General features: G+C 43.7%; 1 protein-coding gene across 1 annotated transcript in view; it reads right to left on the bottom strand.

The window, feature by feature from the left end:
• Dner (delta/notch like EGF repeat containing) overlaps nucleotides 1-18,823 on the bottom strand; it is a 273,389-nt gene that overhangs the window by 89,991 nt on the left and 164,575 nt on the right. Inside the window, exon 7 of the mRNA XM_051154204.1 lies at nucleotides 8,322-8,475. Coding sequence (XP_051010161.1) covers nucleotides 8,322-8,475 — 154 coding nt within the window. The remainder of the gene's footprint in view (nucleotides 1-8,321; nucleotides 8,476-18,823) is intronic.

Genomic DNA, 18,823 nt, shown 5'->3' on the forward strand with positions numbered 1-18,823 from the left:
GGTAACAAAGCTCTAAGGAACCAGGTAACCCCGGGGATACACAAGGGTGCCGTCAGAGCTGCGTGGAGCACCTGGGAAAGCTCTAGCCTCAGCCTTGGTGCTTTTATAGAAGTCTGAGCATGAGTAATGTCAGGGGAGACAAAGGGCTTATGACAGGAGCGTGTGCCTGACAGAGAGCCGTTCATGACAGAAACATCAGGCAGAAGGTGGCCATGTGGGTTTAAGGAAAGCATCAGATTATAAATCCACTCACCAGGTATTAACAGATTACATGATATCTAATATATCTTTAGAAAACTTGATTTTATACTATTTTATATTTTGGTATAAAAAATGCATCGTAAAATTTAGTGGTATAGAGAAAAAGAATGGCTGTTCCCTTTTGGTATTAAAATGACTGAGAGAAAACTACAGATAAATGGTACCTTTTGAGTTGAACAGCATGACAAATTGTACCCCACCCACACAGCTGTCATTATAACCCCACTGACTGACCCCTTCATATGAAAGAAACCTCTCAGAGGTCAAGGACAAATCACATGTATGTAAGAAAGGTTGCCTAAATGAATCAGACTATTTAAAAAGCAATTTATCAATGATATTGTTTTTTTTTTTCTTTTGGAAAATTTCACCTTCCTTCCCAGCACAATTGTTTATACATAAGAAGCTTATTGCACAATTCTTCTACTGAGATGAAAAACATTGCCCTCGCTGCTTTGGCTCTGTGAGGGGGAATCTAATTGTTTCTTTGGAGCACTGTTCTGAAAGCTGCCAAGGTGGGAACTGAAGCGAGATCTATTTTTAGCGTGCCTGGTCTTTTTATAATCGGACCTGTGCAGTGGAGTGAAGCTGTCGGACCTGAATGGAGCCTCGTGCAACCAAGGGGGCCCACCTGCCTCAGACCTTACCCTCTGGGGTCTGAGCAGCCAGTGCCAGAGCCTCAGCCACAGCTGCAGAGATGCAATGCCTAATATTAGCACACTGGATAATAAGTCAGTAGCAGAGATCTGTGCGCCATCAAGATGTCCATCTTGGTGCATGCAATCTCAATGTGGGAAGGCAGAAATTATTCAGAGGAGAGAGAGAGAAAGAGAGAGAGAGAGAGAGAGAGAGAGAGAGAGAGAGAGAGAGAGAGAGAGAAACAGAGAGACAGAGACAGACAGACAGAGAGAAGGAGAGAGAGGGAGGGAGAGAGAGAGAGAGGGAGGGAGGGAGGGAGAGATGGACTGGCAGGAGAAAACCAAACATGTCTAGACAAATGTAAACCTATGTTAAGAAACAAAGGTAAAGAAAGAAAGATATATATGGCTCATGAAAGGCAAATCAGTAAACATAATTAAAATTGGAATATGTGATATGAATGAAAGCTTGAAAGAAAAGCTTGGCATTCTGAAAAATTAAAAAACTTAGTCTCAAGGTTTGAAAGAAAGAACTGCATCCAATAACCAAATATGTAGGAAGTAGAGAGCAGAAAGGCTAGTGGTTTAAGAAACTGAAGGTTCAGCACAGAAAGGCTATACTCAGCTGAGTGGGCTCATCCCTCACGGTCAAATTGAGGATAAAGGTGCCTAGCTCTCAAGACAGAGATCAGATCTGAGAAGCAGGTACCAACTCTGTAAAATGTGCCTTTAAATCCACAGCAGCTTGCACAGGGCTGGGCACTAGTATATCTTAAGTGGCTCTGTGCTTCGTGAATGGATGAAGTACAGTGGATATGAGCTCCAGTTCTTCACAGGCGATTTACAACAGTGGTCCTCTATGCGTGCTCAGCATTAGCATCACCTGGGAGCACCAGTCCAATGGCTAGTGAGCAGCAGCATCCTTCATCTGCCCAGACAGGAACCCCAGGTGGGCCAAGAGTCTTAAGTCTAAGAACTCATTCGAGGGTGGCAGGATGGTTCAGTGGGTAAGCAACTTGGTAAACAAGTGTGAAGAGTTCAGAGTCTCCAGAACTCATAGAGCCAGTTGAGGTGATGTGTATCTATAATGCTATGCCCCAACTTTGAGGTGGAATGTGTAGGTGGGAGGATTTCCAGAAGCTCAAGAAGCAACTAGCCACGTGTGCACAGTGGCTAAAAATGAGAGGCTTTGCCTCAAACATGGTAGAAGCTAAGCAGTGACACCTGAGGTGCCCTCTGACCTACACACACACACACAGACACACACACACACATACACACACCATTATCAAAACAAATATAAACATTAAATTTTTAAAAGAAGCCTTCTAGATTATTCTGACATGGTACGTCTCCTAACTACAGAAGTGACCAACAAACATTCTTTTAATATAAAGTATGAATGTTATTCATTCAAGAGTTGTGTATATAATTCAGATTATGGAAGGGGTGTGGGGAAAGCAAAATGTAACAGGCCCCAAGGCCTTAGCACAACTGACGCCATGATGAAAGAAGTACCATTCAGCCTGTAAGACTCAACACATACACAGCACCACCTGCCAAAAGTAAAACAAAGGCCTAATGCATCAAAGTCCATAGTTTGGGTAATGTCCCTAAATGAACTAACCTTGCTTGTTGGCGTCTGTACTTCTGCTTCTAGCTAATTGTTCTTGTTAACTGAAGTGTGCCAAGCCAGGATGTGAGGTTTGTGCCTAAAAGCTCACCATGAGGAAGGCTTGGAACTGTACTCAGATCCCAAACATCCAGTGTAGTCACCAGCCAGCTAATAAACACGCTCTATTGGCTTGAACCTGTGTCTGAGTAGACTCCTCCGATGGATATTTCCGGGCTAGATGACATTCAAGAGCCAAAAAAAGAGCTCTCAAAACCAGGCTCAGGATGGAGGTGATAGAGAAAGGAATTCTGTTCTTCACCTTTCTCTTGTATCAATGTCCAAGGTAAGACAGAGAGGTGTCCCATATGGGCCACCCACCCATCCTGGGGGTGTGTGTGTGTGTGTGTGTGTGTGTGTGTGTGTGTGTGTGTGTGTATGCACGTACACAAATGTATGTGCCCATCTATGTGCAGGTGAATGTTGTGTGCATATATGTGTATGTATATTGCACTCCATTTCCACAAGTACAAAGATGGAATATATAGGTATATCAACATGAATATATGTACACATGTGTTTGTGTTTGTATGTTGTATCCTCATTCACTCTTTCCAGATCAATACTGTTGCTCTGTTTCTTAAGTACACTTAAGATCAGAGGAGCCAAGTAGAGTTTACTGATGACTGTGAAACTCAAAGAGGACGGCCAACTACAAACCTCAGGCTCTCAATCAGCATGTATCTTTTCTCCTGCTTTCATGAAATGTTTAAGAAGCCCATGAGGGCCGAGGCAGGGGCAGTATGCAGCCTGGCTCTTACTGTACCATCAGAGCAATCACCGAACTGTGGCCGCTGACCACCAGCCTTCAACCCTAATTTGGATAGAGACCCATCCGAAATCAAAGCATTTCCCCAAGGCCACGAAAACACATAAACAAAGAAAACAACACTGGAGCACTGGCTTTGTTTGCCCTTCTCGGCCCAGAGCATCTCTTCAGTCATCCCGGGCCTGAGCTTCCCAAGTATCACAAGCAGCCATGAGCAAAGCAAGATGGAATGTAGGAAGGCTGTGGCTTGTCACCATTACTCAGGCGGCGGATGACGGCAGTTTGAATCAGGGCTGTAGCGGTGGAATCAGAAAAAAGAGTCAGATAGGGAATCGTCATAAATAAGGCAACTTGGTGACTGGCCAGGGATAAATGATAGAAAGGCAGAGCCATCAAGGTCCGGCATCCAGCCTGAGCAATGAGGGAGGCGAGCGCCAGCGGCAGTGAGTAGATGCATCAATGCCAAGTCCAATAATGCTGCCAGAGCTGAGGTGAGAGGCCAGACTGGAAAGAGGTCTGGAAGCCATCCTCGTGGTGACAGCTCAGAATGAGAAATTGCTACCAAAAGCCCAGGAGACTGTGGGGTGGGGTGTGAGGTCTTGTGAGAACTCTGGAGAATGGACACAATGCAGGGCTCTGCAAACCACACGGGGAACGCTTCTGAAGAGATTAGCGCTGTGGGCAGAGAGAGGACTAGGGAGGAGATGCCACTGACCACTGACTCTGGAGATGCAGCTCCAGGAAACAGATGTGGCGTGGGCAAGCAGGTGATCTCATTTAGGCTCAGTGACTACCAGAGGCAAAGAAAGAAGGGAGAGGAGAGAAGCGAAACACGGGGAAGCAGTGATGATTTGATGCAATCTTTTTATTTCCACTATTAACTTATTTACTTTACATCCCGATCAGAACTTCTCCTCCCAGTTCCTCCCTCTCCTCTTCCCTTCCCTCCCGATATGTCCCTCTCTCTCTCTTCTGAGAGACAGAGACCTCCTATGGCTATCAATAAACCTTGGCGTATCAAGTAGGACTGGGCGTATCATCTTCTACTGAGGCTGGACGAGACGGTCCAGTTAGGGGAAAGGTAGGTAACTCTCTGTCTCTTTGCCTCTCACTTCTTCATTGACCCTATCACACCTTGCTTCTTTCTGTTCACCACATACACATACACACAAATACACATGTATGTACACATAGAGACACCATAGCACACACATACATGCATGTGGTCTAGCCATCTCCACTCCTAAACTATGACCTCAGTGTGCACAAAGACTTCGACCCAGACAACACCTGGCATGTAGCAAGCATTTGTTCAATAACTACAGAATGAATGGATGATCTTTGCATAAGCCTTTGCTTTAAAAATGAGGAGACCTCACAGGGATTTAAGGAAGGCTGGAAGGGTCACATAGCCTGCAAGTCAGAAAGGCCCACTTGATACACCCTTTGCACCACATAATCTTGGTTTTTGTCACCACTTAGTTTCAACTGGTGCCATCACCAGTCCTGAGAGAGACAATGCCACTAGGGGTGATGTATTCATGCTGGTCAGAATCACTGGTACCTACTGCCATACAGAGTGAATGGAAAATTGAGGAGCCACTGGTGAGCAGAGAAAAGCTCTCTAACTCAAATGTGGGCACAGAGCAATGGGGCTGCGTCTCCAACAGGCCTTGTGACCTTGGATGTGTCCTTCAGCCTGCAGACTTCACATAAAATAGAGAGACCTGAATGCTTCCTAGCCTAAAACATTGGAGTGCCCGTCTTTAAACAGAGCACTGTGATCTCCTGACACACACTCGTTGGGTTGTGAGTAAGAACTCACAGTAGATACTGGGGTTTGTCCCCAGGCAGAGGTACCCACTCATGGGCACTGACCCCTCCAGTCATCCGTATTTCTGAGGTAAAGGGAGATGGGCCAATGTGCTACACTTGCCTCAGCAATGATGACTTCTTAAAAATAGTCTAAAATCACCGATTAGTCAGAACAATGTGGGGCTTTAAAGCATTACGGAAATACTTTGCAAGGCGCTAATAATATTTTGGCAGTGGCAGCTGTGAGTACGTATCCCAGCTATTCTTTTCAGGAAGAAAAAAAGAAAGAGAGAAAGAAATGGTCCCTTTGAGGAAAAAAATATATACTCTTGACGTTAGAAGGCTTTAATATGATAAATCCTGGTTTAAAAAGCTAAATTTCATTTTAGTTATGCATTTCCTGTCTGCTACCAAGCACGGGCTTGGCATGGTAGAGAGAGTTGCCTGTGCTTCTTTCCCAGAGCCAGGCAGGCCCAAGATCCAAAGAGAGTTGAGTTATCGGTGCAAATCAGAAGGCCCACATGGGACCAACCGGAGACTATCAAGAATTTAGAAAAAGCCTGATTCAAGTCATTCCAAGTTCAGAAACCTCCTTTTTGATTCTCCTGAAGTAATTGATAGCTTCAGTGGCCTTCTTTTTGAAAGTATGGCCAGTTTCAAGAGAAATATCAGTCACACCTGCTAATAACATTTTCCCTATAATACAAATTTTAACAATAATAAGGAACTCATTTCCATAATTCTCAGACATGGCTTTTTCTCAAAACCAGGACTTTTCTCAACAAGTAGACAAGTCCTGCTTACAAGCTATTCTTTCAAAAATCAAATGAAAACAAAACAAAGCAAAACAAAATACAAGAGTTTGATATTGAATCAACTCAAATTCTAATCTACTATATTCATAATCTCTAGATTATCCATGGGTCAAAAAGAAGAAAAAAAACCTCTCATAAGCCATAACTGGCTGTCTGCACAAAACCATCATAAAACCAATCCAGCCCATATCTAGCACAGGTAGTAAGGCCACATGCCTCACTAAGGGAGCAGTTGGCAGTTGATCTCTACCAGGGGAAGGAGACTCATTCATTAGGTGGAGGAGGTGGCCACTGTGTATACGGGCAGACTAAGTGGGATTAGTGGAATATTTTTTACAGAGCACAAAAGACTATGTATTTGAGAGGTGATCATATGCTGGGGGAATTGAGTGGGGTGTGAATGGGAGATGGATACAATTATATTCCATTATATGAAGAAATAAAATTATCAAAGAATTCTAAAAACTTTTAAATAGCTTCTGCAACATATTTTAAAACCCCACTACACAACAACAAGCTTCCATGGATCGGATGAGTTTTCCACAAGTGAACAACTTCACACAGGCAGATAGGGCCTCAAAACATGATGTACAAGCCAGCGAGATCCTTCACTTCATTTTGAAATCTGTTTAATCTGTGAACTATGTACCATGACACCCAGATGCAAACATGACATTTCTTAAAAATTTGGGGGAGGGGGTGAGACATAATGTTCAGCAAATAGTACACCTGCCTTGTTAAAAAGCAGTGCACTAAAACAACTTATAGCTGTTGATAAGTATGGTACTATGAAATAGCTTTGGCTTTAATAGAAGAAATAAGATATCAGAAACAAGAAAACAGTGTCTTAAATGGAATATAAGATGTGTTAACTATAAAAGCAAAGTCTATCTACCACAACTCAAGAACAGTGACGTCAAACAAACCATGGCATCATGACTCCAAATAACTCCTTCCTCCTTGAGCTTTTCCCTTGGGTATCTTTGTTACAACAAGATAAAACTTACTGCTACAGGGGGCTGAAATAGAAGACACTTGAGGGGGCTGGAGAGATGGATCACTGGATAAGAACACTGTCTGCTCTTCCAGAGGCCCTAAGATCAATTCCCAGCAACCACATGATGGCTCACAAGCATTTATAATGTGATCTGATGCCCTCTTCTGGCCTGCAGTGTTACATGCAGATAGAGCACTCATACCTAAAGTAAATAAATCTTTTTCTAAAAAGGAAGGAAAAACAATGTAGAAATAGAAGGCAAGGGGCCCCTGGGATTACTTGTAGAAGACTGGCTGGAAGACAGGAAAGTGAGCTGTGTAGAGGAAGGGTCCTGAGTTCAATTTGGGGATGCCTTTAGCTGAGGGTGGCCTGGGACAACCAAAGAGAGATGCCACGGTGTTATTCAGACAAATGGGTTGGAAGGGAATCTAACCCAGAGATACAAATGTAGGTGGCATCATGGTTCAAATAAATGACATTGTTCCGTGTACACTGACATGAGAGGATGCGTGCAATCAACCAGCAAATAGTCTGAAAGTGCAAATTATAGAACAGACTACTTACAACAGTTTTTAGAAATGTGTATGTAGAAAAATAGTATCATCTGACCTATCATACACACACTCACACACAGACACACACACACACACACACACACACACAGAGTAATCTGATGAATGTACCAAATTATTAACTGATTCTTAAGAGTCTATTAAGTTTGGGTTAGAATAAGTAAGCACCCCCATTTTCAGTTTATAAACTTCTGCACTGTGGGTTGTGTCTCACACAGTGAGTATCCAATCTCTACGACTCCCATCTCTCCATCCCAGTCTCCAATGTCATCATCACCTCCCTCATCCCAAGCACCTCACAGTGGCAACAGAATGAGATGCAAAAGAGTAGTGGAACTGGAGTTGTGCACATGGCAAGAGAGAAGCTTAATATTTTCCCACTGCTTTACAGCAGCATCGAGACACTCAGATGCTCAGAGAATTTCAAGTCTCCTGTTCCATTCAAGAGCACTCCACACCAATCAAGACTTGCCCTGTGATGGAGAGCAGCCAACCGGAAGCTCAGGCTGGGGAATGCACACAAACAATCGGAAACGATTACAAATAGGAGGCTCAGGTTCCTGTGCAACAACGGATACATCCTGACATGCTAAAGCCAGCCAAGGGATTCGTTTAGCCCGTGTGCACTTCCTTCCTCCAGTCCTTAAGTACATGCCGTCTGATACATTCAAATGAGAGCCCTTCGTCTGGCATCTGGACAAAGTATTGTTTGCCCACCCACACTTGCTGCACATACGTTCTCCAGAGAGACAGCCACTGGCCACAGACTAAGTAAAGCTCACCGGGAAGGCAAAGGCACGTGAAATTGCTCCCGTCCTGCTTCTCATTTGCATCAACACAGCTCGCCTCGTTCTGGCAGGGTTTCCTCTGGCAGGCATCAAATTCTTCACAGAACGTGCCAATGTACTGGTCCTCGCAGGTACAGGAAAAAGTTGCCTAAGACACAAAAATACAAAGTACGTTATACCTGAATGCAATACTCTAAAACACATGCTTTGGGCAAAAGTGAACCTTCAAAAGTCCTGTGTCCTTTTTTATGTTGAGTTATTTCATCACCCAATTTTATGTCATAATCTGTTTAAAATCGTGTTATGTGAGAGGCAGTGCGTGTGGCTCTTTGCAGTTTAATTTTGGACATGCATTTTTATAGCTTATTCATATTTATCCCAACCACTTTCAATCTTCCTAAAATAGGACTAGAACAACTTGTTTTAAACTAAAAATGAAGTTTCGCTGGCCCATGGGAATGGTGGCTTTGCCAGAGTATAGCATGTTTTAGCCAATAGCTCAAACCCTCAGCATCAGTGGTACTCACACCGCCAATTGCTACCAAATGTCCTACATGGCTCATCTTCCCAGTGCACCAGAAGGACTCACCAAATCCATTTATAAATTGATCTCAAAGTGCAACCAGACAGAGTGCCTGGGAGCAAGGGAAAATATGAAGACTCCAATTCAAGATGCATTTCATTTCATTTATTAGTTACATGAGCTTAATACGGTGCTACAACTCAAACATCAGACCCAAAGAAATAATTTTGACTTGACGCTCTATGTCTGAAGTAGTCGAAAAGCCCAAAATAAAGCTGGACCTTCCTAAGACCCTATTGCTGAAGACACGACCCACGTCAGACGCAATGCCCAGAGGAACAGGGCTAGGTCTTTCATGGTGCCAGAAATGCCATGCAAGCTTCCAAAGAAGGGAAGCCCCCAATAGTCCTACCCATATGACGCCTATGAACCACCACCACCAGCAGTATGGCACAATAACCCTAAGGGCGCAATAAAGGCACAGCTCGGCAGCAGCAACCAATGGCTCTCTAATTGAAATTAAGACTGTTCAGCAAGAGGGAAATTACTCTTGGTTCTGGAATCCTAGCCAGCTACCTGGTGAAGTCACAGATCTTGGAGTACATCCACTACTTTGCTAAACCAGCACTATCCTTAACTATTCTCTAAATATTTATCATGTCCACGGGTAAGTATGTTCTCGTGCTTCATCAAGGACACTTCTCTTTGCAACAAGCAGAGGCCATTACAGAAAACCATGACCATTAGCATGCAGCGTTGTGGAGCCCAGGAACTTCTGATAGAGTTACAGTACAACTCTTACACAAAAGGCTCGGGGATCAGTTGCAGAAGAGACAATGAAAAGATTGTCAGAGCCAGAGAAACCAGAAGTCTGTTGTGAGACTGCATCTCCCAGAAATGTTGGACAAGCTACACCTGTGGACTCTCCCCAACATGACTGCCTAACGATGATCTGGACAAGGATGGCAGCTATAGAGACGCTGGTATGAAAGGAGGAAAACTCAGAAGGCCTCAACCCTAGACAAAGAACTGTAGGCGACTGGGGAATGCTGAAAGTGTGAGCAATAGTCTTCCGTGGAAGACATACCATTTGGCTATTCTAATACCAAGTGACAGCCCTGAACACAAGGGCTTTATACAGACTGAGCAGGCTGTATTTGTGTGTGTGTGTGTGTGTGTGTGTGTGTGTGTGTGTGTGTGTGTGTGGTGTAACAACCCTTAAAAAAAGGAAGCCATAAAAGGGAAGGGATGTGAGAGGGCTTAGGAGGGCATGGGAGGGAGGAAAGGGAAGAGAAATGGGGACTAGACCTTCCGACAGGCATGAGAAAAGTGTCCAAAGCTTATGCAAAACAACGCAGATCACCTTGAAGATGAGGAGCTAAAGAGAAGAATATTAGGGGATGTTGGAGCAGAAAGCATCTAAGAGGTGGAGTTAATGGATGTCTACCGCGGAACGGTATTTTCTGGGCACAGCAGGACTGTTGAATACACAAACTCGCATCAGCTATGACTGTATGAAGAAACTTGCCCAAGATCAAGTCAGCCAAAATCTCCACATGGATGAAGGAGGAGCCCATGAGATCCCACCCCTAGCTCAGGAGCAACTGGCAACTGATGGCTGGGGGAGGGAGGAGCTGGCTTCTTCAGGGGTGAGGCCCCTGAGAGGTTCCAGGAGATGCTCCTTTACCTATGTGCATACAGCCAGCAGTAAGAAGATAGTGTGTTTAAAAAAAAAAAAAAAATAGAAAGAACGATGAAGTTGAGAGGAAAAAAGCAGTGGGAAGGAACTGGAGAAGAGAGGGGGTAGATTTAATCAAACTGTATTGTATGCATTATGAAATCATCAAACAATAAGAAGTGAAAAGATTTTTTTTAAAGTGTGCCTTTGTATATGGAGGTTTGCTATCATTAAAGCCCTCACGTCTGTAGGAATGGCAGTACCCATAGAATAGCTAAAAATAACAAAAACAAAACAAACAAAAAACCACACCAAGAGTAATGAGTTTAAAATGTGTGTGATTACTGGCTTCCAGAGTGGTGACTTGGAAGGTTGTATATATATATATATATATATATATATATATACATATATATATATATATATATATATATGTATATATATATATATATATATATATGTATGTATGTATGTATATATCAAAATTTACCCATAGCTTACTGCATCTGTACTTGTCTTATTATATCATGTCCTGCCATTATAATAGTCAAAGAATAGAGCTGCTCAGCTAAGATAGTTTTTAAAAAGATCTAAACAAACAAAAGCATGTTTCTTGGCTCTCTCTTAACTCTTGAAAATGGGTAGGTATTGCCAGGGAGGGGGAAAGAGCTGAGAGTGGGTAGAGGTTAGTGTCCTGCAGGGGTACTTGTGTGGAAATGAGTGTGCAAATGTGTGTACATGCATGAGGAAGCCATACCTTGTCTAGTTTCTCAGGCACTGTCCATCATGTCTTCTGACAGAACCTTTCACTGGCCTGAAGCTCAGCAAGAAGTCTAGGCTGGCTTCCCAGAAACCCCAGGAATCGGCTTGTCTCCACTTTCCCAGAACTGGGATCATAAGCAAGCACCACCATACCAATAGGCTCTGGGGATCAAATTTAGGCCTTGCAGGAATTATAGTAACTGGGCCATCTCTACAGCCCTGTGGAAGGCAGTCTATCACCACTCTTCCAAATCCCCACCCATGATCTCTGTCCCCCCACCCACACTCTTCCTACCCCTTACTTCAGATCCCTGCTCCAATAGTTGTTGTTGTCATTGTTGTTGTTTGATATAAGAGCTTGTTAAAGCTGTGGCCTTAAGTTCATAATCCTCCTGCCTCGGCCTACCAAGAGCTGGTATTACTGGTATACCACTAGCCCTATAGGGAGACTCTCAGAACCTCCATCCAGTGCTCCATCAGCACAAGCCAGTGCCCTCCTTCCTCCTGGAAGAAGACAGAGTGGTCCATTCTTCTCTTTAATATACTGCGTCTCTCAATCCAGCTTTCTTGTTCCATTTCTCGATAGTACTTCCATACATTTAGATTTCTTAGTGGGTGGCAAGAGAGCTTGCTCTTTCCATTCTCCTGAGGTCCACTGTTCTCACTAGTGATTGTTCCTGACATAAAATGCTAGGGTTTTGTTACTAGTCACCATCACGCTGACCCCTTTTACCAGGGGCCAGTTTTTAAGCTGCAAATAGCAGTGTCACGCTTCTCTGGAACTCAGTCACATCAGCTGATGCTTTATTTTGATCTCAAAGATGTTTTAAGAATTTACCCCATAGTGAGGTGCTGAAATGACTGCTGGATTGTATCGATGCCATTTTAGGTTCTATATAAGTTAGTATCGCCTCCGTCTGTGTCTAGTTATTGTATAAATTGAATGTCTGCATTTCCTCGCATTGATTCAGCTTTACGTTCCTGGAACACCCACTGAAGTCATTCTGCAAAATGGCTTTCCTCTGTCTTTGATTCCACTCACAGTTATGCTTCTAGTGCCTTCCATTCCTGCCCTCCTGCCCTGCTCAGACTCGCTTTCTAAGAAAATCTACCCCTTGCTCACGAGATCACGTTCTACACCATTAAAGGGTGCCCTTCCCAACAAGTGGCTGAATTGAGAGCAGCAGTAGTCCTCAACTTCAGACGACCACACAATCGTCCAACCAATGAAATATAACCTTGAAGGTGATCAAACTATCAGGGCTTATGCAGTTTCTTCCTGGTAAAAGAGGAGAATGAGTTCCTGTTTTGATCCTCACAACCAGCTCTCCTCTAGTTCAAGGGCACAGTCATCCTTAGACACTGGAACAGCTGGAATCAAAGCAGCTGGCTTTCTCCTTTGGTGAAAGCTGTGTTCCCTGCCCTGTGCATCACCTCTCAGAGCTCTTCCTGTGAACAGGCATCCCCTCTGCACTCTAGCAAGAGTTTCTGGACCCATCTCGTTTGTCAGGATGCTAGGCTTTCCTTCTGGTTGTATCTGCAGAGACATGGCGGCTGGCTAAAGCTACATGGGGATGGTTAGCAACAAAGTCTTTGAAGTAGGTAACTCCCTTTTCTAGAACTATATCATGAGAAAAATATCTTCTTTGCTTAAATGCAAAAGAGAGCATACACTCAATATTTTCAAGAGTTGTGTCTGGAGCCCTTTGTGCATAGGAAAAGTTGTGACCGCCTTTGAAATATATAATAGATGCTGTGCACACACCCAACACACACAGGCCCCCTATTGTGGCAAGTTGCCATATGCCATTAGTGTAGGCAGCTGCCATCTAGAATTTATTTGGTTTGTATCCAGACATTCTATAATACAGGTAAACTGTCTTGGTTATTTGAGAAATGCATTTTGCATATAACTTATCTAGTGAGCGTCATGGAAAATATGTTGCTTGTAAATATAAATTATTAAGATCCCCAAATCAAATATGATTGAGTTTCCTTTTATTTGAATTTAACACAAAAACAGAGGCACATGCTTTAGTTTGCTTCACTTCAAGCAAGAACATTGAAAGAAGTTGAGAAGGAGCTGCGAAAGTGGATGCTTTTTGACAGAGTAAAACACTAAATGGATTTTAATTCTCTTTGATGAGTAAGGAAGAAAATTAACAGATGTTTAAATATCAATGAATATGAACATTTTTGTTAAATCTTTGCATCTCCTATAGCATACACCCATAAATTAGATTTCTTGCAAGGACAACAAACTTCCCAGTAATATTAAGAGGTTTAGTTAGGACGAAGGATGGTGCTGAACTGTTTGCTCCTGACAGATTCATGGAGCAGGCCAGCTGTTGCTTTCAATTGTGTGGTGGCCCCGTCACGTTCCAATCCAATGGTCACACACATGGCCCTGGTTAGACTAAGTGGGCTACAAGACAAAAACAAATGTTATAAATCTGGAAAAGGGACCTGTTGGAAAGGAGGGTCGATAGTGATCAGAGGGACATAAAGGCAAGAGGTGGTCAGAGTGCACTATGGACGTGTATGAAATTATCAAAGAACAAACTCAATTGATAAAGGAGTTTGTTTTACAGTTTCAAGTCTGTTAACTTAGAAGAAATTGTGAATATTTATAATAGGAGGAACTATGTTGGAATCCTTTTATGGAAAACCATTGTCTTAATCCCTGAGAGCTACAAAACATCCTTGAGAAAGTCAATGAGCTACTCATAATATCCCAAATCTGCGTCCGACTAATGCTGCCAGCACAGAAGACAAAGCAGATGCCTTTGAAGCTAGTAGCTCACCTAAATTACAGAAAGATACTTCCTTGTCAAAATATTATTCACGTATAAGTAAGTGTAATCCTGAAGTAAAATGAAAAGTGACATTCAGAGATTAATTTTCACACTCAGGGTGGAATATCAATTTTCCTCAACAGCTTGAAGTCAAATATTCTATTTGTATATTAATGAGTCTTTCTCAGAGAAGAGTTTCAAGTTAAAGAAATATTCAGCAATACGTGTACTCACTCACCCACCCATTTAGGGTTGTAGAGAATGGGGGTCCCCCTTTTTTTCTTTTTGTTGGGGTTGTTTTGGTGGGGTTTGTTTGTTTGTTTGTTTGTTTGTTTGTTTGTTTGTTTTTGAGAGAGGGCTTCCCTGTGTAGCCCTGGCTGTCCTAGACTTACTTGTTCTGTAGATTAGGCTGGCCTTGAACTCCCAGAGATCTGCCTGCCTCTGCCTCCTGAGTGTTAGGACTAAAAGCATGCATCACTACTGCCTGACTGAGAATAGGGTTTTAAGAAGATGTGCTGAGGCACGCCTTTAATCCCAGCACTCGGGAGGCAGAGGCAAGTGGATCTCTGTGAGTTGGAGGCCAGCCTGGTCTACAGAGGGAGTCCAGGACAGCCAAGGCTACACACAGAGACCCTGTCTCGAAAAAAGAAGAAGACGACGACAAAGTGCTGACATAGCAACAACTGGAGACAGAAGGTAAATCAGTGAAGACGAGGGATGCACATGGAAAGATCATCTAAGGAAACATACTACTGCAAGTAAAGTCAACTAGCAATGAAGGACTTTCAGAAGAACTTACCTACAACACCCAAGAAAGTCCCAGAGGCCAGTGTGACCAGATTAGAGCAGGTGACAGAGAGAAATAAGACATGAGAAGGTACAAGTAATCAGATATGAGGTCATACAGGGCAGTGGTTTTCTAGGGACTATTTACCCCATAGGACACACTCCAGACAGCAATATCTGGAGAGATGCCTCATGGTCACGACTGGGGACCTGCTACTAGCATCTGATGAGTGGAGTACTGGGATGCTGCTAAGCATTGTACAGTGTACAACGTTCCAGTCCCAATGTTTAGTGATGTCAATACTGAGAACCATTGATGCAGACAGCCTCATGCGCTCTGGCATCTGGCATGGTAGAAAACTTGGGGAAGGATGTGCCAAAAGAGACCCAAAAGGATGCTGGCAGAGTAGTGTGCTTGATATTATATTACCTAGTCTCTTTACTATAGCTTGCTTTATCCACATAATAAACAACTCTGAAACAGATGGCCCCACAGCCTCCTCGGAATAGAAGCTGGAGAGCCACATAGGAATGTTTTACTCCACGTAACAGTGTCAGTCCTACTATCTTAGGTGATTCTTCCAAACATGGGCAGTATCTTTATTCCACACTATAAAATAACTTGTTCTTTCCAGATCATTTAGAAGAGATGCTGCCCAGCACTTATTTACCTATCACACTTGTTCAGCAAGCATGCTTTGTATCCACCATGTGTCATGATGTCGTGGGTTCTAGAGATGTGAAGGACAGAGGGAAAGTATGCCTGTTTGTAGAGACTATATTGTAATGTAAAAGATGGACACGATTGTTGCAAGGTACCATCTTAGAGTGACAACAGATACACCCTGCCACAGAGTGCTATGGAACATAGATCAATGTGAGAATACGGCAGCGTATAGATGAGCTTTGATCCCACTCAATGGCTAATGGAGAGGGCAAATATCTTAAAGAATTGTACAGGTGTAGAATTTAGCTGATCATAGTGGTTTAGGCCTATGATTCTAGTAAACGAAGGCAGGAGGATTACCTTGTTTGAGGCCAGCCTGGGCTACAGTGTGCAACCCTGCCTCACACAAACAAGAAGCTAAGTGACATACCCCTATAATCCTGGCACTCGGTAGGAGGAGGCAAGAAGATCAGGAGTTCAAAGTCACCCTTGACTGTACAACAGGTTCAAGGCCCGCTTGGGAAATATGAAACTCTATCTCAATTTTTTTAAAAAATCAATCTTTCCTCAGCACAATTAGGGCTTTCATTTTTCACTTTCTTGAATCAAGCTGGTGAGAATCAGAGCCAGAACCCCAGCCATATTCCCTCGTTCCCCTGGCAAACTGCTTCCACTGAGTTGCTACTTCAGCTTACATCCTCATCCAAGTACTGGAAGTGCCCATAAAACACATCCCTACACTTACAGGGTACATGGTCAAGAACACCACGCACCATGTGCCATGTGAAATGCTGTGAGCGGGTCTTACCCTGGGAAACTCATGAGTGAGTGAGCGACATGTATTCTTTGCACACAGAGCACCGACATGAGCGCTCAGATTTCCCATTTGAGCTGGCTCTGGTATGTCACTGAAAGCTTATGTTTGAGTCCTACATAGGGCCATGTTCCTCCTCCTCACTCAGCTCTCACCACCTAAATTATGGAGGCCTCTATCCTGGCCTAGATTGTTTTTTTTTTTTTTTCTTTTTAGTATTATGTAACACTGAAAATATTATACAATATAGAGCTTAATATATAAGTGAGTTGGCCCTCCCTAATATAACACTCAAGGCCCCAGCCTACCTTGAATGTCTCATTCTTTGTCTTGTTTTACATCTTCACAAAATCTCACTACCAGCAGACAGACAGGACAGCCCGGAAATAACCATTCTGAGCAACTATATTTCTCTCTTTAACAGTCAGAACTTGGGACTAAAGAGGTGGCTGGGTAGTAAAGAGCACTGGCTGCTCTTCCAGGGAACCTGGGTTCAAAATCTAGCACTCACATGGTAGCTCACAGTGATCCCTAGTTCCAGGGGATCCAATGCCCTCTTCTGGCATCCTTGGGCACCAGGCACACACACATACATGAAGGCAAAACACCCAATCACATAGAATAAAAATAAATATTTAAAAATAAAAATGCAGAAGGATCAAACTCTGTTACCTTCTCCATATGAAGAATACTTGGGAAAGACACTTGGTTTTGATGTCCCCGGGACAGCGGTAGGAACATGAAAACACCGGCTGCCTAGATACTGAATTTTATCATTGGGAGACTTTGCTTATGTGGAATTATCTCATTAACCTGCCCCATATCTGCCAAGCGGGTATTGACAGATCCACTTCATAAAGTGCAAACCAACTCAACAGATAAGTTGACTTAAGATGTTCTATCCAGCAAGCACGAGGTCAAAGTTGAAATGTGTATTGCTGGATTCCAAATCCTTTCGCACGCACAGCTGCCCACCACAGCCCTCAGTGCAGCCTCGGGTGTAGTACGGCACTGTGAGACACTTTCCATCCGTGCTCTGAAATAACCTTGAGCAAGTGGCAGCATTTCAGTGCCTGCTCTGGGTTTCTGTGCTGTGTCCACTCCTTTCCTGCTAGGCTGCCTCCCTTAGCTCGGCATTAGCTCTGCATTACCGAAGGTCCTTCTACTTTTTTGCTTCCAGTCTCTTGCTTTCTTGAGAATATCACATGTATCCAAGTAAAGATAAGGCATAAACATTGTTCATGTTGGTTGAAACTGTCTCTTATCCTCAACCAAAGAATGGACAAGCTGTGGTACATTTACACAATTAACTACTACTCAGCTATTAAAAACAAGGAAATCTTGAAATTTGCAGGCAAACGGATGGAACTAGAAATGATCGCCCTGAGTGAGGTAACCCAGACCTAGAAAGACACGCATGATATATACTCACTTACAAGTGGATATTAGCCCAACATAGAGGTCCTCCGGGAGACTCCACCCAGCAGAGCATCGTATTGGGACAGATGCTGGGACTTGCTGCTGGACTCCAGGTGGAGCGCTGAGAGTAGTATGGAGGCACAGGGGGCAGAAGGACCCAGAGGGTCCAGGAGCCCCACAAGAAGACCATCCAGGCTGGCGGATCTGGCCCGGGGGCCTGCACAAACTGCTGCACCAAGCAAGCACAATGCATACAGACAACCTAGACCCACTGTTCAGATCCAGCCAAAGGACAGCGCATTCTCCACAGTTGCCAGGAGAGGGGGGACTGCCTCTGACATGAACTCTGGTGCCCCCAATTTGATCACTTTCTCTTGATGGGGAGCCCTGGTGGGACACAGAGGAAAGGAAAGCAGGCTATCTAGATGAGACCTGATAGGCTGTGGTCATATGGTGGGGGAGGAGGTCCTCTTCTGTCAGGGGTCTAGGGGAGGGAAATAGGGTGGAAGAGAAGGGGGGGGACAGAAATTTACAAGTAAGGGGACAACAATTGGTATATCATCTGAATAAATTATAATAAACTTTTTAAAAAAGAAAAGAAAATGTCTCTTGTCTGTCAAGTACCTATGCACAAGTGAATGGACTTGAGGGACAGTTATGGCTGCATAGAAAGAGTTCCCTTAAAATGCTTGGATGGGGAAGACCTGGTCCCCGCTGAAAGCAATCGGAACACAAGGGCTCTGCCTTCATCAGTGGATGAATGCGTTTGTGGGTTTATAATTTGATATTGTTACTGAGAGGTGCTAAGAATGGGCGTCCCAGTTGGTCAGGAACCAGGTCATTGGGGGCATGGCCTTGAAGGCTACTCCTCGTCACTAGTCTTCGCTTTCTCCTCACTGACCTGTTTCTCTGGTTCCTATGAGGTGAGGAGCTTTCTCTCACCTAGTGCCCTTCCACTGTGATGCTTCTGCTTTGCCACAGGCCTAAGAGTGATGGAACCAGGCAGCCATGAACTCTGAAACCATTCACTAAAATAAATTGTTCAGCCTTTA

Source organism: Acomys russatus, chromosome 12 (assembly GCF_903995435.1).
Source record: "Acomys russatus chromosome 12, mAcoRus1.1, whole genome shotgun sequence".
Classification (NCBI taxonomy): Eukaryota; Metazoa; Chordata; class Mammalia; order Rodentia; family Muridae; genus Acomys; species Acomys russatus.